The sequence below is a fragment of the Dipodomys spectabilis genome, unplaced genomic scaffold (genome assembly GCF_019054845.1).
Source record: "Dipodomys spectabilis isolate Male_0828 unplaced genomic scaffold, ASM1905484v1 ptg000095l, whole genome shotgun sequence".
NCBI classification, from domain to species: Eukaryota; Metazoa; Chordata; class Mammalia; order Rodentia; family Heteromyidae; genus Dipodomys; species Dipodomys spectabilis.
The window spans coordinates 35,973,083-35,995,964 of NW_024870772.1; the positions used below are offsets into that span (position 1 = coordinate 35,973,083).

A 22,882-nucleotide genomic window follows, 5' to 3' on the forward strand; every position below is an offset into this window, starting at 1 on the left:
TCAACAATGCTTTCTTTGTATTTTTACTTTCCAAATTTCTTTCCTATTTCAGCAAATATTTTCATTTCAATGATGTTTGACATGTCTGTAGCTATCCAGCTGCAAGCTCTGAGCTGCTTCCTCTGACTTGGAGCTCACAGGATGTCCAAAGGGGAGGTCAGGAATTTATTTGGTCTACTCCACATTTCTAACCATAACCTTTCTGCCCTGCTCTCATCTTTGGGGGTGGAGGGGGGGTGGGATATGGAAATATCTGTGTGTTCTGTACATTTCTGTAGAAAGCCCAGAAGGAAATTTCTTTCTTAAATCTAATAAAAGAAAGGTGATCTCAAACCAGACCAGATTATAGCTGTAGTGGTTAGGGATGATGGATGAGAGAGAAGGAATGAAACAGTTTTCAGAGAGTAAGTCTAGGCATATGGATGAGCAGATGAATAAGTAGGCCTGGACCAATCCTGTTTTCTGACTCTTGTTCCTGTTTCTATTTGGGCTTTTCTTTTTTGTCAGTTGTGGGGCTTGAACTTGAGGCCTTGGTGCTGTCCCTGAGCTCTTTTGCTCAAGGCTAGCATTCTACCACTTGGAACCCCAGCACCACTTCCCTGGATGGAATTTCTAATACTTGAGACACTTGGGGTGAGACATCTGTACTTGCAGTAGATGGCACCTGAACACAGTAAGCTGGACTTATGGTGTGGAGGTAAACATCTACTGAAATAGGGAGATCGGGTCTGGCCGGAGCCATCTTGGCTATGTGGTGGATGGTAGTGTCTGGCATCTTGTTTGCATGGCAGGGGAAGGTAAAGCCCCTACCTCCCAGGTGATAGGCAAGCCTAAATGCCTGGAGGCCAGGGCAGGGACTTGGATAGCAGGTTACTAAATTTGTCAGTTTACTGCCTGGGACTCCAGTTTCCTGTAACCCTGCCCCCTGACCTGCCTTATCTAGGCCTGGACCAGCTCAGGTGCCATTACGCCATGCCCTGTGTCTCCATGTTTGTGTCCTGTGTCCTGTCGCCTGGCTCTTCTCCTGTCACCACGGCATCCCACTTCAGTTCTCCTCGGGAGCTGAATTGGTTTGCTGGTATTGTTTTTGTTCTTTCTTTCCTCTCTGGCCTTCATGGCCCAGTTTCCTAACAGTGTTAAGTGTATTTTCTGACTGCTGGCCTTTGAGAAAGGAGTCTACCATGGAGTTGTTGGTCTTTTAAAAAAAAGACTCCAAGATCTGACCTCTCAAAATGTAGCTTCTCCATTTTCTTGCCATACAACATCACCTGTCCACATAGGTGACTCATTGCCAATAGTTATTTCTCCTTCAAAAAGATTTCAGTGCAGAAATAAAATCTGCATTTTGACTAAACATGTTCTTCTAAGTCAAAACCTTGAGACCTGAAAAAACTTATTATCCTCAGCACTGCTGATGAGACTGAACCCTGGCTCCTTCAGCATCAGGAGAGCAAGACCCAAAGAAAGGTGACATGACTTTGCTTTGCCACTATGTCTGTCACTAGTGTTTGGGTGGCCTACCCTGTCACACAGGACTCCCTACATTTAGTTAAACACTTTGCTGCATTGTTCTGAAGTTCTTGGTAATAACTGATAGAAATTACATAGAAGGTCCTGCCCTCATCTGTCTTCAAAGCCTAGCTAATATAAAACTCTCTAAAAGGGTAACAGTGGGCCAGGAATACAAAATCCATTTCATAGACCTCTCTTGTCTGTGCTCTGTCCATCTAAGGGTACAAGGAGTGCTTGTACCCTTTAGTTTCATTCTTCTCTTTCTCCCCATCAGCTTCTACTTAAACCCCCAGCGATGGGCTCAAGGTGTAATTTAACCAGACAGCCCCAGGATGTGAGTCATTCTATCTGAAGTAGGTGGTGGGCAAAGTGATGAGCAGGCAGCCAGCCTGGTGGGTAAGGACTCTCACACTGAGAATGGAATGTCTTCCCAGCCCTATTAGGCTTTTAAAAGGACTTGCTCCATTAGAAGGAGCAGTTGGGCATGAGTGCTGCATTAGAATTCAAATTTCATCTAAATAATATTAAATCTCCTTCTTGGCATCCTGTTTATGCTAATCTTTTCAGGGCTTAATGATGTTTATCAGGACTTCCATTTCCTCTTCTCTAGAAATGTGCTCAGCTAATGAAGAAAGGTTGGCTTTATTCAGAAAGCGATTCATAAGCAGAGCGCATGGCGGGTTCTGATTTTCGAGCAGTGCAGGTTTAGCCACTTATGGCAGTGGCTTCACATTCATCAGGAGCCGGGTCTAACCTACACTTCTGGTTGCAGTTGATTTAGGGCAGAAATAAAAGCGCAGACAACAAAGCAAGGAAGGCTCCTCTCCCACACTGCTACGTCTGAATACAAATGGTTCCTAATTGAAGGCTAAAACTTCCTCATTTCAGCTACAGCCATCTGCAAGGATGCGAATGGATAGATGCACCGTGCTTCATTGTACAGGAACAGCTCTGTGGTGGGGAGTGTGGGAGGTGAAATGCTGGCAGTGTTTCAGGGCTCTGTGGGCTGGATTCAACTGTCTGTTGCTGATTGCTTCTACTGAATGCTTAGCATGCCAAAAAAAAGGGGAAGGGGCCCTACTGGCTCATTGCAGAAAGTTTGGCTTTCAGAGATCAAGGCCAGAATCTCCCCACATCATGCTTCTTGTCCAGGGTGTAGGTTTAGAGGGAGGTATTGGAAGTCTGGTTTTCTACCATTTGGGATGGGATGGCAAGTCTCTTCAATTCCAATGAGATGCTGTCAGCAAAGATAGACCACCCATCTCCCCATCTCCTCATTTGCTTTCTTCTCATTCTCCCTTTTCCTCTTTCTTTTCTGACTCATTAGCTTAATTTTCTAGGACTGTCTTCATCTGTGCCCAAGTTTCTTGGATTCTTTATTTTTTCCCCCCTCTCTAGTTTTCCCCTATTTCTTTCTTATTAGCACTTTTTTCCCCATAGGAACCAACAGGGGTGGTCTTGGGCCATGGTCTTCTATACCTGACAGACAAGGTGGGAAATGCTGCTAGGATTAAGGCAGGAACTGGATACAGTGAAAGTCCCTTTGGCATGCTATAGGTTCTTTCTGGGACTGATACGATAGAAATGTGGCCATATGCAGCTTTGTTACATTTAGAATCAGTATTTATGCCCTTGAATGGGGAACTTCTTCCTACAAAACTTTGCCCCTGTAGCTTTTTAGCATAGGAATCTCAGATTTCAAAGATTACTAGGGACTTGAGATGGACACTGGGAATATACCAGTGAGCAGGGATTGAGGAGGATTGAAGGCTCACATTCTGTTTATGATTTTCAGCTCTCAATACAGCTTCAGCTTTGTGTGTGTGTTTGTGTGTGTGTGTGTGTGTGTGCGTGTGTGTGTGTGTTAGTACTAAGGTTTGAACTCAGAGCCTCACACTCTCATTTGTTTTTGTTTTTTTGTTTTTCTCTCAAGGTTGGAGTTCTACCACTTGAGCAACACTTCCATTTCTGGTTTTTGATCGTTAATGGGAGATCAGAATCTCCACAGACTTTCCTGCTTGGGCTGGCTTTGCACCGCAATCCTTAGATCTCAGCCTCTTGAGTAGCTAGGATTATAGGCATGAGCCACTGGCACCTGTACTTACTTATGGTAATGACACTGGTGTAAATCCAGGATCTATAGGGGATGGGATGGTTTCTATACCACTCTTTAGTGGGGAACTGAATGTCAGTATTACAGCTCATTTCTTTATACCCAAACTTGTTCAAGAAAGCATTTAGGGTAACTAACAATGGCCTATGAAATACAACAGATACAATTAAAGGTAACAGGTAAGAACATAATAAAAGGGAAATAAAAGTAGAAATGGTAGCTACAACTAGGAATAGGCTGGCAAAGAATTTGTGCCATAAAAAGTACATGTATTTACTACAGGTAGAATAAATATTTAGCTCTAAACTTTCTAGCAGCCAATACAAAGAGGAAAACAGAGCTAGTTGAATGAGCCTGTTATCTTTAATATAAAGCATAGTCCAGCTGTCCAAAAGAAATATATACTGTTTTCAAATGCTGGACCCAGAGCAGAAAAAAAATGTTTTCCTCCCATTCTCAGAAAAGGTCACTGCTCACATAATATTCAATATCATTAACAAATCTCAAGTGGATCCATCAATGAATTGTATGGGTCCACTTCCTAACCTGTTCCTCAGCTCTGGGGTCAGTCGGTAATCACCCTAAAGTCCACTGGGAAAAAGCAGTTCTAACAGTGCAGTAGTAGACTGTGGATGTAAACCTGGACTCTGCAGTTAGACATTTACAAGCAACATCGGCTCCAGCATTGAACTAGATTTTAACACAGTCCAGGATGGATGTGAGAGTGGATAAATAATGAAAGCAGAACATGCAGGATGCTTATCTGACCTGTGCCAGGCAGTCAAGAAAGGTTATTACTAAACTGATGGCATAGAAAGACTACATTTCCTTTAGGCATTCCTGAACAAACACTATTTTCTTCTGAGAGGGGTTTGGCTAAAAAGCATTAACTGGCCATGATTTAGAAACAAATGTAATCTGTGCTTGTTGAAGGACAAAGGCAAAACTTCTAAAGAGAGCCATGAAGGAGGCAAGGCTGGAATATACGTTAACAAAAATTGAGAAGCCTTGAAAAAAACATGTGTCTCAATAAAAGGCTACCCTCACAAAACACAATCTGAGCTCTGTACCAACAAACTAATAAAATATAATTGGAGCTATAAAATTCAACATGAAAGGGTATGGTTGTAATACTTTTAACACTAGAAATAAGATCAGAGTGGGTATTCCTAACTATTCACTGAAATATAGCTCTGTGAACTTTTTCTCTCAGTAAAACATCTTAGGACATTAACTTTGATTCATGAGTATTCTTCGTGGAACCTCTACAATATAATACAATTATGTCTTGGTAGAACCTCTACAATATAACACAATTATGTGAAGAAGCTGAGAACTGGTGGCTTATGCCTGTAATCCTAGCTACTCAGAAGATGGAGATCTGAGGATCAAGTTTGCAGCCAGCTCAGGCAGGAAAATGGGTGAGACTCTACTCTCCCAGTAAGTATCACAAAACCAGAAATGAAGCTGTGGTTCAAGTAGTTCAAGCATACCAGCCTTCAGTGAAGGAACTAAAGGATAGTACCAAGGCCCTGAGTACAAGCCCTAGTACCTGCACAAAACAAAAACCAATTATGTGTAAGTAACCAGATTCTATGGCTTAATGTTCTGGGATGTTATCACATCAATTAATGTTGGACAACTGAAGAATAAGAAAGAGGCGGGAAGGCTGGCAGCATGGCTCAAGCAGTAGAACCACCTACCTAGCAAGCATGAAGACCTGAGTTCACTCCCTCGTACTATCAAAATGAACTAAAATAAAATAAAAATAAGGAAATGACAGAAAAGTGCAAAACAGAAGGTGGGGGGGCAGGCAATCAAAATAATTTTCAAAGCCCAAACAGCCATCATTGCAACAACAAACAATCGTGGTCACCATGTTCTTCATATGACACTCAAATATGCAAAAATGTGTATTTGTATTTTATTTACATATGAATGGTCCAAGGAGATCATATATTCAGTTAAATTAAAGATGATGTCAAATAGCGATTTAAGTGGTATTTTGCTCCACTGAAAACTTGTATTTGATTCATCCAGAGATCATCTTGTTTTCAAGTGTGGTCTCAGTTTGGCTGTCTCCTTAATGCCTTGATAGCCAAGATTTTTGAGTTATGTAGCTTAGCTTATTCCTTTTTGCTGTGCTCATGGCATAAAACTCAATTTAAAAAGTCTAATAAAAAGCGCAAATAGTTCCAGGTTGGTACAAATCTTCCACATATCATTACAGAGTGTGAGAACAAAGACCATCTCAAAATATTTGCCTGAATATATTCTCACTGCCACTCATGGTTGCAATTTGTAAAGCAGGAATATGATTTTTATTCTATATAGAATGTCTAAGAAATAAAAGAGTGCTAGTTTGGAGGGACATAAGCTTTGTTTTGTAAATTATAGGAAAATTTCAAGCCCACCATTATGGTGGTCCTTTGAATATACCAGGGGTAGAAAGTAATTTCTGAAAATTTTGTTTAGGGTAAGCTTGTAATCAATTTTCTTAGATGAGGGATGTTTGATTTAGCTGATGTTACACATTTCATATTTTATTTACACATTAAAAATGTAAATATATCTGTCTTTGGTTTAAGTTTTTCTAGTCATGGTGCTGCTTAAAAAGTAATTTTAAAAAGAGACATAAAAATCAAATATTTTCTTTTGCAAAACCAACGGAGATGAAACAATGCTGTGAAGTCAGTGGTGGCAGTGAAACAATAATTAGAATATATAGGCCAGGTTCTGGTGGTTCATGCCTGTAATCCCAGCTACTCAGGAAATTGAGAGCTGAGGACTTAGGCTCAAACCTAGCCAGAGCAGGAAAGTCCATGAGACTCTTATTTATGATTAATCAGTAAGAGGACATAAATGGAGGCATGGCTCAAGTAGTAGAGACCCAGCTTGAGTGAAAAAGCCAAGCAAGAGCATGAGGCCCTGAGCTCAAGTCTCTGTACTGGTGCACAGGAGCGTGTGTGTGTGCGCGCACACACACACACCACACACACACACACACACACACACACGCACACACGCACACACACACACACACACACACACACCACACACACACACACACACACACACACACACACACCCCAACTAGCCAAACAAACAAACAAAAGACAGAAAGGAAATGTAGCCCATACTTGACTTCTCAGTTTCTAGGTAATGTAAATCAGACATCATAGGTAGAAACTATTAACATTAACTTTGCCCAGTCACTGAAGTAGGTAACACCGCAACAGACTCAAAGAGCTTCAAAGGGCTATAACTCCCAGTCACATTACATTCAGCACACAGAGATCACAGTGCTCTTCACTTTCACGGTGGTATGGCTTGCCTGATATCAGACAGTCCCGGGGCTCAATCTGGCCTCCTATCAAGCCAAGTCCTGGTTTGCAATTTCCAGCCATACCTGATCCAGGCAGTTGCTGCGGAGATATCTCAGGGCCTGCTGAATGCTCTGAGGCAGGGGCTGTCCCGTTCTCTGGACATGGATTATGAGAGGCACACCAAAGACAGCCTTGTCTTTATAGTCAGGAACTTTCATCCTCTTCATGAACTTTGGGACAGACCTACAATTCACAGAAACCAGGTCATGCAAAGTCCCTAGGGCACACTGTGGGGAGAGGTGTTAGAAGCAAGCGAGAGGGAGGCCACCATCCTGTTGGAACACCCCCACAGGCACAGGCAGAATTCAACTTTCCCTCCACATCAATCAGCCTATGGCAATGCAACATGTGGCTCTTGCCTACGTGTGATGCCTATGAGACAGCATGATTCATGTGTGCACACTGCAGTTGTGACTGTGCGTTCAGGTCAAGGGGGACAATATTCCAGTTGTGCTGTGATGGACACATCTCTCAAGCGACACACACTTAGAAGAAAAGGAAACACATGTAAAACTTATAAGAGGAAGAAGAAATCTGGTTGGGGTTGGAAGAGAAATGAGAGGAGAAAAGATGGATCACACGCTGTGGCTGTGTGCTTAGTTTTCTAGAGCCAGTCCTATTTTATGCGGGGAATTTTTAAGAGGCAAGTATATATTGATTTGACTGGGCAATTTAGGGCCTTCTAAACTATTTTTTATAAAAGCACCATTGATTCTTAATATATAAAATATACAGCTTAGGATAATCACGAGGTACATTTCCTACCTTTTTTCAAATCTACAACCTACAGTAGGTTCCATATATAAGTTCCAACATATACCTTTGTCAGTTCTTTACTAAGGTTTATGGCATATTCCCATTTTGTTTTTACCAGGGAAATAAAAACAGACATGTATCTGAAGAATTAAACCTTCTTTGAATAAATCAGTGCTCTACCCAGTGAGTTCTGCATGGGGCCAGGAGGTACAAGTGACAGATGTTTCTCTGCAAACTGCCAGAATTATTTTATGGCAAGTTTATTTTTAATTCCCCTGTTCACAATTAATCACCCTTTACTTGTCAGTTTTTGCTTTCTGCGAGCCTGAATGCCTTCCCCAGAAACCAACTGAGAGCTACAATGCAAGCAGAATTTCTCATGGGCTGCATCAGGCTGAGCTGAGCTGCCCACAGGGCAGAAAGCTAGCAGAACTATGTGTGTGCCTTTCAGAAAGAGGGCACTGCAGGCAAGAGTGCATTCCCCAGATGCTGAAGGGTAAACCCTGAGGATTTTACAGCTGCACACTTAGCACTGAATGGGCGGCTAGGCTCCATGATTGTGCTACATACCAGGTCCAGCCGTGTTTGTTGGACAGGGAGTACTTCTCCATGATGGCTGTGAGTCGGAGCAGAGAGAAGCGCTGGAGCAGGTTCAGCTGGCCGGCTGTCTGGCTGCTGATGTGAGGCGAAGCTGGGGACGGCTGAGGCTGGTGTGAGAGCTGGAAACTGTTCCAGCGCAGTCGCCTTGGGCAGAGAGACGGGCAGAAGAGGACAGTCACTCTGTGGACTGATTACTGGGAAGCACAAGATGTCCCTTGTGCAGAAGTAGCGAAACAGAGCTCAAGAAATGAGCTAAGAAAATCACAAAGCAAGTGGAACTGATGACACAAATGTGTGGAAGCAATGGGAGAACTCACTTTTTCCAAGTTAATAAAGTCAGAGAAGTTATTATTTGTTTATTGTAAGATTTAAACAAGTGACATAATGGATTTTATTTCTGTTCATTCCTAAATCTGTCCCCCTAGTATTGAGAGCAGCTGAGATGATGAAGATGATGATGTATGTGTGTGCATGAGAGAGAGAGAGAGAGAGAGAGAGAGAGAGAGAGAGAGGGAAAGAGAGAGAGAGGGAAAGAGGGAGAGAGAAAGAGGGAGAAGAAGAAGGAAGAGGAGGAGGAGGGGGGAAGGGGAGGGGAGGGCAGAAGGAGGGAAAGGAGGAGGGAGAGAGGGAAGGGGAGGAGGAGGGGGAGGAGAAGGATGGGGAGGAGGAGGAGAAGGAAGAGGAGAAGAAAAGGAGGAGTCACAATATACACATACAAAGAGGGGAGGAGGGAGAGAGACAAAGAGAGAAAAAAGAAGGAGAAGAAAACAGTGATTCGGAAAGGAGAAAAACACATAGATACAGAGAGGGATGGGGGGAAAGAGGGCGAGAGAGAGAGAAAGAGAGAGACAAAAAGAGAGAGAGAGAGAGGGAGGGATGGAGGGAGGGAGATAGAAAGAGAGAAAGAGAGGGCAGGCAGCCAGACAGGTAAAGTTCTCAGACATTTGGGCCTAAAGGCTATTTCTTTCTTCCTTCCATGCTTCCCACTCCAATCTTTCTTTCTATTTCTGGGCTGGTACTAGGTCTTGAACTCAGGGGCTTGTATTGGCGCTCTACCATTTGAATCATACCTCCAACTCTTTGGTTTTTGGTGGTTAATTGGAGATAAGAATCTCTCATATTTATCTGCTAGACTCCCTTTGTACACTCATTCAGTTTCTTGATTATCTAGGATTACAGGAATGCACCAGGAGAGCCAGTTTCTAACTCTTGGTCCTGTTGAAATGAAGTCTGAAGGTGACAGGTACAGACGAAGTCACCCCAGTGAGCCCTAAGGCACATTAGTGCTTCAACACACTGTGACCCCCCACAGTACTGATTCTTACCAGTCAGGCCCTATCACAGCCATTTTTCTAGGGTGGCTCTGAAACAGTTCTTGCAAATGAACTTCTACAGTGTGTGTAAGCTGCCTATGTCAGCAAAATTTATGAAGTATATGCCTTCAAGTCCAGAAATCATAATAGCAATTGAGATAACAGTAATTTTAATGTTAGTAGTGTGTGTGTGTGTGTGTGTGTGTGTGTGTGTGTGTGTGTTAGTCCTAGGGCTTGAACTCAGAGTATGGATGCTGTCCTGGACCTTTTTTGGTTCAAAGCTAATTTATTGTAGATAAGAGTCTCATGGCCTTTCCTGCCCAGGTTGGCTTTGACCCACAATCCTTAGATGTTAGCCTCCTGAATAGCTAGGATTACAGGTATGAAACATTGGTACCTGGCTAATCTTGATATCTCAGTAGTAATTGTTCATCCTTCGATTTACATCTCTCCATCTCATGGAGTTAAAAACAAAGTGTATCAAATTGGAGGTAGAGACAGTTTAGTTAATGGTAACGGGAAGCACATGCACACAGGAATTGGATCTCAGTTATCTGCGATGCTCAGTATACTGCCTGGCATAGGAAGTGACAAATACTTTGAATAAAAATTAAGTTTGAAATGAAAGGAAAACAGTCAAGAAAAATGAATGCATACTGACATGGATTCAATTACTACAACGGAACAAAAGACCTCCTTGCATTCAAGTAATTCCTAATCGTGTTTGACACTTTAGCACATCCATCAGGCACTGAATAAGCACTCTATGACTCCAAGCTGGTGAAGGAAATAAGACATAAACCGAATGCAACAAGTGAAGCATGTCACCTACCTGTTTGGCCTGGTCAGAGAGGCTCCTACACCAGAATCCCTCCTTTCTCTGACCCCAGGGGCCTCAGAGTCATTCAGGGATGTTCCATCTCTTTCTACATCACTGGGGGTCGTCCGTCCTTCCGAGACAGAGTTGCCTTCGAAATCTAAGGTGAGCTGATTAGGAGGTGGGAAGGAGGGTAATCCAGGCTGCCTGACCAATGCATCGTGAGTTTGTAGGTCAGGCAAGACATTTTTTGACCAGTCATCGACCACCTCTTGGAGCCCATTGACATGCTGCAGAATGTCATCCAATTGCGGGAGGAAGTCATCTTTCTCCAGATCCAACAGGTCTCCTGTACTAGCGTACAGATGGGAGCCAGGGACGTTGTCATAGATACTGACCCGGCTGGCTCTGTGGCTGGAAGCCATGAGCCTGGGCTCCCCAGTACAGGGGTCCTGCTGTCTTCCCAGGGAGATGCTCCCTGTCCTCCAATTCACTCCATTGCTGTTGTCTGTGGGTGAGAGGCTTTCGATCGAAAGTGCCTTGGGGAATGTTCCAGGTTTGTGATCCTTGGGAATATGTACCACCAAGTTCTCTTGGGAGTGAAAGCTGTGCGTGTGGTTTTGGTCTCCAGCATCTCGCAGCTCTGCCGTCCCTGCCAGCACGTCCACATCCTCCAGGTACATGCCCCCACGCTTGTTGGATTCATGGTGGCATTTCCTCTCCTTCAGGTTCGGGGTGCTCAGCCCACTGCTGTGCTCGGATGGGCTGCTCTCCCCGCTCGACTTGCCAGAGTACAACAGCCCTTTCCTGCAGGTAGCTGGGGGGGAGTTGTGCAGATCACCGTTGGCTATCTGGATACACTGCATGACTTTGGAGGACTCTGGGTCCTGCTGGAGCACAGGCCCACTGATCACCAGGGCCCCGGTCCTTCCCGGGGCCTTGTGTCTTCCCTGTGCTCCCTTGGCTCGGAGAGTTTCCATGCGTTTCAGAAACGATTTTGCCCTGGCCCTGGTGGGTTTCTCATTCTTGAGGTGAAAGGGGTGACTGAGAATCTCTCGGGGAGACTGTGGGAAGCTGCTGCTGACCAGGGTGGCCTCCAGCATGACGGGGCTGTCGGCACAGTACTGGCTTGACTGGCTGCCTCCACTGCTCTCGCTGTGGATGGAGCAGACCTCGGGCTCACTCAGGTCTGTGAGGACGCTCTCACTGCTGGTCGTGTTTCTCATCATCGGGCCTCCTGGGGACCCATTCTTGTCTCCACCAGGGAAAAGTGTGTTCAGGTCATCCACACGAGACCACCTGCGGCTGGTTCTTTGGAAAGTCCATTTGTTGCTGATACAAAGATCTTCTTCATCTGAGTCGTCTCCCTGTAAGACATGAAGGAGGATGCTCAGGGATGGCAGTGTGGCTGCAGAGTGACCCAAATAGTCTCAGTGTGCTCACCTCCACCCCCCGATTATACGGGGTTCTCCTGGGCATCCCTGCTTGGTCCCTCCACCACCATCGCTGTCCTGTTTGTCCTCATCTCCCCTGGTGATCACATGACCTCTTTTCAGCTTGCTTAGTTTTCTTACTTTACATTTTCATGGCATTTTTTTTAAAACCTTCCTTCTTCATTAAATACGAGGTTTTCCCTGACTGATTACCAAATGGGTACGATTAGCATCTGACGAGACAGTCTAAAACACCTGCAGTCCTCTTCTTCACTTAGAAATAACCCTGCCACAAATGACACTTATGCCCATTCCAAGATCACTCCCCTGAATTTTCCAGGAGCATCCTTTGCAGCTTCCCTACTCTGAACATGAATGTTAGTACCTCTCAAAACAGTCCTTACCATCGTCTCCCAAACTCGATTCTTACTATGTATTATCTCTGGAAATGAGCAGCATTTTCTAGTGCAGTAGAAATACGAGGGCTGACCTAGAGACCCTATGCCAAGAGAGTCCCGTCCAGCCGCTGTGCTCGCTCAGCCGGCTGCAGGCTGAATGGCAACGGCTTAGTCTGCACATGGGCCTCCCAGTTGTTGAGTTTACTTCCCAGACACTGCGAGGCCCTGTGTGCAGTGTCTCACACCTTGCCTTCACCTGTCTGGTTTTGGTCTGAATTTGTAGCTTCTGAGAGAGGAGTTTCTACATTCCCCAAGGCCAGACATGTCTTTGTTTAGCTTTGAATATCCCTTAGGCCCAGCACAGAGCTTGACCGAGAACACACAATTTACTCCCCCCAAAATGAATGGAAACATCTGTTGCCACCTCCCCCTCGCCATGCCTGTCCCCAAGACCTAACGTGGAAATGGTTTTCAAATCTGTTCTCTTGTTTATATCTTCATTCTTGTTCCCTTAGTCTATCTCATCCCTAGCCATCTCTGGATCTATTACAGTTAAAAAAAAAAAAACAAAACCTGGCCAGAATCCTGGTCTCCAGCATGTTCTTGTCTAACTAGTTTCCCACAGTGCAATTCAAATCTGACCAGAGGATGTCCCAGCTCAGAAGACCTCTGTCTGAGAGCTTCCATTCCCACTTGCTATGAGAAGAGCAGCAAGATTAGGGCTGGTGTTCCTGCATTTTCTTCATATTTATGTCACCTCCAATATTCAGCACAGAATAGTTCAACTTTTGTTTGTTGTTGTTAATTGAACTGATTTTATCTTACTTTGGCATGTCGTTTTAAAATGTGGTTCTGAGTGTCAGTATTACCAGTTAAGAAGTTATGTAACCATGTACAAGTCATCTACCTTCTCTAAACCAAGTTTCCATCATAAATGTGATTAGCAATAGGTTCTGCTAGCTAGATGCAGGTAGTTTACACTTGTAATTCCAGCTACTCAGGAGGCTGATATCTGAGGGCTGAGGTTTCAAGGCCAACCCAAGAAGAAAAGCCTGTGAGACTCTTGTCTCCAATTAACCAGCAAAAAGCCAGAAGTGGAGCTATGGCTCAAGTGGTTATGGATCAACCTTAAGTGAAAGAGCTAAGACCTGGTGCTGAGAAAGAAAGGAAGGAAGGAAGGAAGGAAAAAGAAAGAGAGAGAGGGAGGGAGGTTGGAGGGAGGGAGGAAAGAGAGCGAGAGGGAGGGAGGGAGAGAGGGAGGACAGAAGGAAGGAGAGAAAGGAAAGGAAAGAGCAGGGGAAGGAAGGGAAGGGAAAGGAAAGGAAAGGAACAAAGCACCCCTGCTGTCTGGGTACAATAACTCAAGCCTTTTATCCTACTTTTTTGGGAGGCAGCAATAGAAGATCAAGATTCCAGGTCAGCCATCTCAGTCAATGGCTGGGCTCAGTGGCGAGCGTCTTTCATCTGTAGCTACTGGGGAAGCACAAGTAGGAATATTGGAAGGTGAGGTCAGCCCAAGCATAAAGCATAAATTGAGGCCCTACTTCAAAAATAGGCTTGGCCTTGTAAATTTCCCCAGGGGATTTATAAGATAATGTATTTAGTAGTCCTGAAGTGTGTTCTTTTCAAGATTTGTTTAATTGTCTTAAATTTTTTTTACCTTATTTAGCATCTAGCTTCACTTCTCTATTCTGTGATACATTCTGTTCTCAATGAAACATAAACTTACATGCAGTCTATAATTATTAAAATCTTCCAAGCTTTATTTATTCCTTCCAAGTCTAGGTTCTATCTAGGTTGGACTAAATTTGAACATTCGCATATGAGGGAGAAGAAAGTCTGAAGTGAAGGTACTAACAGGAATTCCACAGCCTTGACATCACAGAGAGCAACTGTAGCTTTGGCTTTAAAAAAGGAAAGTTGTATAACCATTTGGTGAAAAAAAATAACAATTTTAATTGTATACATGGGGGGAAAAGGCAGGACTCTGGGATGATGACTCAAAATAGATGTTCGCTGTGATACTGTCTACTTCCTCTTTTCTTGCGATTGTTATCGTAAAAACCTACATCTGAAGTTCAGTTACTTGTAAGGCACATGAGATCTCAAAGGCTGAGCTTGTTGGATTTTCATATTACATTTCAGGAAGCTTGTGAGAAGCTAGTATTAAGTAAGAATTTTGAAAAAGCCCTTTCAGCCAACAAGTTTAGAGAAGGCAACACAAGGAGCCACTACTTTTAAAGAAAACATAGATGTTTAAAAATAGAAATGATAATATTTAGCATTGGTTCCAAAAATGCTCTGAAATGTGGTCACTGATTCTAGCAAACTATACACCAACTGGACAAGGATACCGTTGTTTAGATTAAGCAAAGATGCCAAGCTAGGCTCTGTGGACTGGAGGCAAAATGCAAGGTCTGTCTGATGGGTACTAAGAGCTTATTACCCTAGCTTTAGTCAACATGATATTTACATTTCTGTAGAGGCACGGAGGAGGAAGGAAGATAAACTCTTAGGAAGAGAGGAAAACATTACAGGAAAATTCTGCATTGTCTAGCTGTTGAAACTAAAACCACCCTCGGAATGAAATATAAAAACAAAGAAGAGAAGTATCTTTTTTCTTTCAGACCCTGGGCCTATAATTATAACTGACTAATACCCTCAAGTGTAGCAAAATGGTTCTGTGTCTACTTCCTGCCATTAGTGCAGGATCTTTCCAAGCTCTGATAGTGACACACAATAAAAGATATATTTTTCATCACAGTCTAGAGTTGTGTATACAGAGTCCATGAATGAAAAAAATATGCTATAATACTTATCATTGTTGATTGTCTGATTTGTGTGTGTCTGTGTGTGAAATGTTCCAAGATCTGAAACTTTTTGAGTGTTATCATAATGTCACAAGTGGAAAATTCCAAACCTGACCTCACGTGATGGGTTGTAGTCAAACTGTAGGCAAAACCAAAATATTGTACAAATTGCCTTCCGGCCCTGTATATAGGTGTATATGAATCTCATGTCTAGACTTGGGTCTCATACCCAAGAGATCTCATTATGCTTATGTGAATATTCTATTCTCCAACACAATGTTCTGAATCATTTATGGTTCCAAGCATTTTAAATAAGGGATATTCAGCTTGTAATATAGTCTCATCTGTTTCATTTTTTAAAAAAGGCTCTTGTTCTTGACCTATCACATTCACTTGAGAGCATACCACAAGTAGAACCCATTTCAGTAGAGTCTAAGCTCCTTTATGAATGAACAAAGTATCAGGCATAGGACAGACTTCTCTGTAGTATTTGTGGAAGTAGATTATTTATGATATTTTAAATTAATTTTTATTGTTATTATAAAGGTGATGTACAGAGAGGTTGCAGTTACAGAAGTCAGGAGAGTATGTTTCTTTTTGGACAATGTCACCCCTTCTCTCATTCTTTCCCCAGTTTTCCCCACCCCTCCTCACTCACAAGTAGTATAGTTCATCTTCAACACAGTGTCTAGTGAGTACCATTGTTGCATTTGTTCACCAATTGTCCTTCCATTTTTGTGCCTCTCCTTACCCTCACAAAGGCATATAAGTGAACAAACAAAACAAAAAGAGAAAAAAAAACAGCAAAAAGAAAGAAAACTTCTTGTTTCCTTTTTCTGGAGTTCATTGTGATAGCTGTTATTTTGTATGACCAGATGAACATAGGCATTGTGCCTTTCTGTTCCTCCCCTAAGAGTATTCTCCTTTGGTCTTACTGTATGTGGATGCCTAGAGACCGGTATCATTTATTATGCCCTAGTATAGTTTAGAACTAGCCTCTGCATATGAGAGAAAATACACACTGTCTCTCTGAGCTTGGTTTACCTCACTTAACATGATTTGTTCTAGGTCTATCCATTTCCCTCCAAGTAGCATCATATCATTCTTTCTAATGGCTGTGCAAAATTCCACTGTGTATAGATATTATATCTTTTGGGTCCACTCATCTACTTATTTATGATATTTTCAGATTTCATTCATTTGATAATTTCTGAGGTTGAAAAACCAACAGTTTTGATTTCTTAGAAATGTAAAATGGAGATTCCCTGACAGATGTGTTCGTGAAGAATAAGACACACTAGGGGCTGGGAAGGTGGCTCAGTGGTAGAGTGCTTGCCTTGCATGCCTGAGGCCCTGGGTTCAATTCCTCAGCACCACATAAGCAAAAAGAAAAAAGCCGGAAGTGGCGCTGTGGCTCAAGTGGTAGAGGGCTAGCCTTGAGCTGAAGAGCTGAGGGACAACGTCCAGGCCCAGAGTTCAGGCCCCACGACCAGACCCCCCCCCCAAAAAAGAATAAGACACACTAAGCTAATTTATACTCCATTCTCAATAGTTCAGTACACCACAGACATGGTATGAATAGATGATGTCAGATTTTCCCAAGGCAACAGACAAAAGGCTACGGGGAGAGTGCTGAGGACAAGCAGTATGACAATCTACATAGCTGGAGCTATGTAAATGTTGTTAATACCACAGTTTAAGGTTGGGCTCCCACAAAAGCATAAGACCCAGTCTGAAGAATGACTAAAGCCAAAAACACATGAGTACATGGCTCAAGCGATAGAATGCATCTCTAGTGAGCATAAGGCCCTGTGATCAAACTTCAGTATTGCCAAATAACAGTAATATGAATATGAATAAGTAATAAAATAAAATTAACATGTAAAGGCGGCACAAGGTATTAGCTAAAGGATGTCAAGCTGGATTTCTTCTTTTGAGACTTTAGTTATGAAAATTGTAACGATGATCATGGGTCATCAACAGAGCCAAATGAGGTTATATATGAAAGTGACATCTAAACCTTAAAGTGATCAATAAAACTAAGTATTGTTAGGGAACAGCAATACAGAGTGAGGATCCCATGCATTGGTGGTTTAGTGGCAGAATTCTCGCCTCTCAGAGTGAGCATTCCTGGTCGCAATTCTGAAATGCATCAGTCTGAAACTTTTTAAAGGCCAAGATAATACAACAAGCAAAACATTCCATACCACAAAACTTTGTTTCATGTACCAAACTGCCAAAAAATTGTATTAAATTACCTGTCATTTATGTGTATAAAGTATATCTAAGAAACAAAATGAATTTCATGTTTAGACTTGGGCCTCATCTCCAAGATAGCTCATTAAGTTTATGTAAATACATTGCTTAAAATTACATTATATTACATACTCTTTGCATTGTTGATAGGGGATATTCTACTTATATTGAAATAAAGGTATTTTTAAACAGAACTGAAGACTTGCTGCTGAAATAAGCTGAAAGTGTATGAAGTAAAATGTAAAGACCTTAACTTCAAAAATCAACTATGGGCCAAATATTAGTGGTTAATACCTGCCATCCTGGCTGCTGAGGAGGCTGAGATCTGAGGGTCATGGTTTGAAACCAGCCTGGTTCAGGTTGTAAGTACCAGCCTTAACTGAAAAAGCCAAGCAAGAGCAGAAGGCTCCTAGTTTAAGCTCCAATACCAGAATACACACACACACACACACACACACACACACACACACACGCACACACACACACACACACACACGCACACACACACACACACACAACTATAGGATGTGCAGAATGGAATAGATTTAGTTCAACAGCTGGTCCCAGAGAATTCTGGCAGAATTAATCTTAATGTTAGTTAACCATGTAATATGGCTACTGAAGATGCCAACCAAGGATGCAAGACTTGAACACTGAAGGTCAGAGCCCACTGTATTGTCCTTGGCCATATAGATCAAGAACAACAGGCTCTTTTTAAGGGTAACATGTTAAAGGGTGTAATTCTAGAGAAGAGTTTAGAAACAAGGAATGCCACACAGTGAAAGTATATTCTGGGGGGCTTCCAGTGAGCAAATTTCCCAATAAGACAGGCATAGAAAGATGATAGTAAGCATTAAAACCTTAGATCACTGTCTAAGCTCAAGATTGGTAGACATGTCTGAAGAGACCTAGATTAGTTTATTTACCATAAACTACAGTGCACCACTTTTAGGATCTATTGTTTCACAAAAAGGTAAGTCTAAATATAAGTGTATCTTTATAACTGTAGGGCATGGCTATGATAAAGAATGGAAGACGAATTTGGAAAATATAGCATGACTTGCTTCATTTGAATACAAGTTATTTGAATGAATATTTTAAGTTTTGAAATGTTTTAACTCCTCTAGTTTCTTTATAATGGCTGGTATTAAAACAAAAGAATTTTGGATGTACATTATTCCCTGTGATGATTGTTGTAGTAAATCAAAGAAGTATGTAACTGTTCTAAAGGGAGCTTAATAACCAGTCAGAATGTGGCATGCTTCCGTGCTAGGAAAGCACTTTGTGATATGATATCCTACTATGAACAGTTTCAGTTTTAGAAGCATTTGTTCTTATAATTCCTTATGGACCTATCTGCTGCCAACCAACAAAGTCAGATAAAAAAAACTCACTGTCATATTAAAAATTATCCTAGCTATTCAGGAGACTGAGATCTGAGGCTTGTGATTCAAAGCCAGCCCAGGCAGGAAAGTCTGTGAGACTTTCATTTTTAATTAACCGGCAAAAATCCAGAAACAGAACTGTGGTTCAAGTGGTAGAAAACCAGCCTTGAGCAAAAAAGCATAGGGACCATACCCAGGCCCTGATTTCAAGCCCCAGGACCAGCAACAACAATGATAACAAAACCAATTAACCACAGTGTTTGATCAGAGTGTGCACAGGTATTCAGTATAGGAAATTAGATTATTGTTGTTATTTCAATGGAAGTTTTGTTTTGACAGAATAATGAAAAATTATGAGTATAATTAAGATTCTTCATACAGTATTTATACTTTATGAATCTTTTTGGAATGTACTGGGTATTGAACCCAGGACCTCATACTCTCACATGACTTTCTTGCTCATATCCAGGACTTTGCCACTTGAGCTATATACACCCAGCTCAACTCTTCTGCTGATTAATTGGAGGCAGTCTTACGGATTTTCCTGCCTAGGCTAACTTCAAATTGAGAACCTTCAAGTCTTAGTCTCCTGATAGTTGGGATTACTGGGGTGAATACTTTATAGTACTGGTGGATTACGTCTGTAATCTTAGCTAGTCAGGAAGCTGAGATCTGAGGATCGCAGCTGGAAACCAGCCCAGGCAGGAAAAATTTTGTTAGCCATCAAAAAGGTGGAAGTGGAGCTGAGGGCTAACTGGTAGAGAGCTAGCCTTGAGTATAAAAGCCAGGGACAGGGTCCAGTCTCTTGAGTTCAAGATCAGGACCAATACACACATATACACACACACACACACACACACACATACACATACAATAGGATCATATGTTTGCCAATCCCTGACACAGAAGACAGAGGAGGTCTGGTGTGCATGTTGAAAAGGAAATGCGAATTCTGTGTTTCTCTGGAGAAAAGAGCTAGGATCAGATAGTCTACTTTATGTCAGATCAGCTTTTAGCTAGGATTTTACTTTTTTTTTTAAATAACATGGAAGACTTTTTCTAATCATTAGAATCAATGAACTGTCTTGTGATGTAGCACTCACCCTGTTGAGAAGCCCACAGTCAGAAACTGAGTGAATTGTGCGGATGCTTTCAGAAGCAAATCCTGCAGTGAGTAGATAGGAGATGTGAAAACATGACAGCTGATCCCTCTCAACTCAGGGGGTCCTAAATGCTAGGACATCCACACGTAAATGTCTGTAGTTTAAGACTGTTAAAATTCCTTCTCCAAATGAAGGATGAAATGCAATGTCAGTTTCCTCTTTTTGGACTGTCCTCTTAAGAGCTGCCAAAAAAAAGTCCCATTTGGTGGGGGATGTAGAGATGTGAAAGGCAGATGCTGGAGAGCAGACCCTTCAGAGGTATGCTATTTGCAAGGTAGTCATCAGTCATGGTTTCTGTATTGTTTTCCACCTTTGGCCATAACTTCAGAGCACCTTCTTGAACTGTGGCTTTCTTGAACCTTCCTTTGAGGTTGCTCTTTCCTTCTTAGGAAATCTTCAGTTAGAGGTAAGGAGACTGGGGTAGGCCTAATTCTCCCTTCCTCATTAATTACCTGATTGGAATCTTCTGAACTCATTTAGGGGAGTCATGATCAGGAGAATTCAGTGTCATCCTAAGCCAGTGTGCATTTGGTAGGTAACAGGAAGGAATATTTTTCTGAGAACAGGCAGTTCTCCAATGGTGCACGTCTTAACAGATTTTAATTTAGATGGGTCTAAGATGTTTGGTTTTTATTATTATTTTTTCAGAATCAGAAAGAACTTTCTCCATTGAAATTATATAGTCTTCAGAGACAGATGCCAACCAGACACTCCACAAAGAAGGGATTTAAACAACAACAAAAAAATCAAACTGGAATTTGGTCTTACGTTAACCCAGGATGGAGCCACATAATGAATTCTCAGTTGTAAGAAGCAGCTAATCCACCACAGTTGCAAAGATATTTAGAGGTGGATCTTTCTTTAAAGCTAACCAGAGCCCAAGAGCTGAGTCAGCCTGTGTGCAAGCAGGAATGTGCCACTAGGAATGTAGCAGGGCAGGGCCGAGGAACCTGAGGCCACAAGTGGCCCAACTGCAGGAGCCAGAAATGCCCCTTTGCACTATTTTAGTCTTTCATGAATGAGGTACATGTTCAAGGTCAAAAAAGTCACCACCACATGCCTCTCAGAGGTAGGGAGGGTAACCCTGAACATTTTTGTGTTGTGGGTGTTGTGTGTGTGTGTGTGTGTGTGTGTGCGCGTGCGCGCACATATTGTCCGTCCTTCCTTCCTTCCTTCCTTCCTTCCTTCCTTCCTTCCTTCCTTTCTTTCTTTCTTTCTTCCTTTCTTTTTCTTTCTTTCTTTCTTTCTTTTCTTTCTTCCCTTCCTCCCTCCCTCCCTTCTTTCTCTTTCTCTCTCTCTCTCTCTCTCTCTCTTTCTTTCTTTTTCTCGTTGCTGGTCATGGGGCTTGAACTCTGGGCCTGGGCACTGTCCCTACACTCATCAGCTCAAGGTGAGCACTCTACCACTTGAGCCACAGCACCACTTCTGGTTTTGTGGTGGTTTATTGGAGATAAGAATCTCACAGCCTTTCCTGCCTGGGCTGGCTTTGAGCTGCAATCCTCAGATCTCAGCCTCCTGAGTAGCTAGGATTACAGGTGTGAGCCACCAGCGTCCAGCCTTGTCGTTTCTTCTGATGTACACAGCTTTAGAAGTTGCACCTGGTGCACAGAAAAGTGCACACCTGGACTGCACATGTGGCCCAAGTGGGCAAGGGATTGCCTAGCAAGCAAGAGGTTCAAGCCCCAGTATGGAGAAGGGTGAAGAATGAATACTTAATATTCATTCATACTAAGTATGAGTAACATTTTACTCTGCTCACTTATTTATGTACTTCTTCAGTTTTCATTTCCAGCCCACCCAAAATTGCCATGAAGACAATAAGCACATTGTGGACATTAGTAGCAACAGCAAGGCATAGTCTTCTTCTAAAATGAATGAGACCTTGTCAACTCTCAGGTCAAGGGTTAGAAATACACTCAAGCTCTGAAACACTTCTGGTCTTTGAAAGGTAAGTGTGCTGCAATTAGGATATCTGTGTTCAAATCTACCTCTGCTTTTTTCTCTATGGCATTGGGCATGTAACTGAGTTCTTCAATTTGTGTACTTGTGGGTTGGAGTTAATGAGGGACAAGAGGGCAGAGAAGAGTCTCTGTGTCAGCATTTGCTAGCCATCCAAACTGCCAAGCAAGCTGACACTGTGTTTTTCTAAATTCAACCACCTCAAATTGAGATTGTGAGCCTGGTCAATTGATCCATTTTGGGGGAATGACATCCTGCAGAATTAAAGCCAGGGCCTCTACAGGTCAAAGATGAGGGTTTCTAGAGGATGCCATTTCTATTTCACAGGGTGCCTAAAATGGAGATTGATGTAGAAGCATTTTATTCCTTATTTATTTATTTTTTCAAAATACATGAACTCCAACGTTGGCTGGGGCTTCAGGAGATACTTGTTTTTCAGCTTCACTTTACAATTTTGATCGTTTGGCCCAGTCTTAAGCCCTATTCATTTTTTGCATCTATGTGAGGGTTTTTGCTATAAGAGAGAGAACTATACGTAAGGGGCAGGTCAGAGAAGTGGGCGTGTCCAGACAGCACCTTCTGTATCCTTGCTTAGAGCCAGCCACAGGACTTGGTCATGACTGAAGTTCAAAGGTGAGTGCAAACCACATATCAGGAGTTCCTATTTGAAAATACTGGCCATGGTTCTCCAGTTTACAATGTGAAAAGCAGTATTTTATTTAAGCGCATGAGTTTGCGAGGCCTATCAGTAAGTGGGGACTGTAAGCCTATGTGTCCCTAGAGCCAATACAAGAGACCCACCAAGAATGTCAGAATAGCAAAGTGACCAATTTACAGCAGAGCTTTTGTGATGGCAACACACAAAGAATCTAACTAATGTTATTCAGACTCTCTTGCCTGGGAGTTTTTTTTTTTTTTTTTAAAATCCAATCATTCTACATTGTGGAAACAAATCATGTCATCTTTTCTGGCATTTTCTTT

At 42.4% G+C, this 22,882-nt stretch overlaps 1 protein-coding gene across 4 annotated transcripts in view; it reads right to left on the reverse strand.

The window, feature by feature from the left end:
- Stard13 (StAR related lipid transfer domain containing 13) overlaps positions 1-22,882 on the reverse strand; it is a 244,680-nt gene that overhangs the window by 17,761 nt on the left and 204,037 nt on the right. For all 4 annotated transcript variants that reach the window (XM_042685628.1, XM_042685626.1, XM_042685630.1 and 1 more), the window contains 3 exons: positions 10,513-11,864; positions 8,338-8,511; positions 7,035-7,194 (listed from right to left, as the gene is read on the reverse strand). In XM_042685628.1, coding sequence (XP_042541562.1) covers positions 7,035-7,194; positions 8,338-8,511; positions 10,513-11,864 — 1,686 coding nt within the window. The remainder of the gene's footprint in view (positions 1-7,034; positions 7,195-8,337; positions 8,512-10,512; positions 11,865-22,882) is intronic.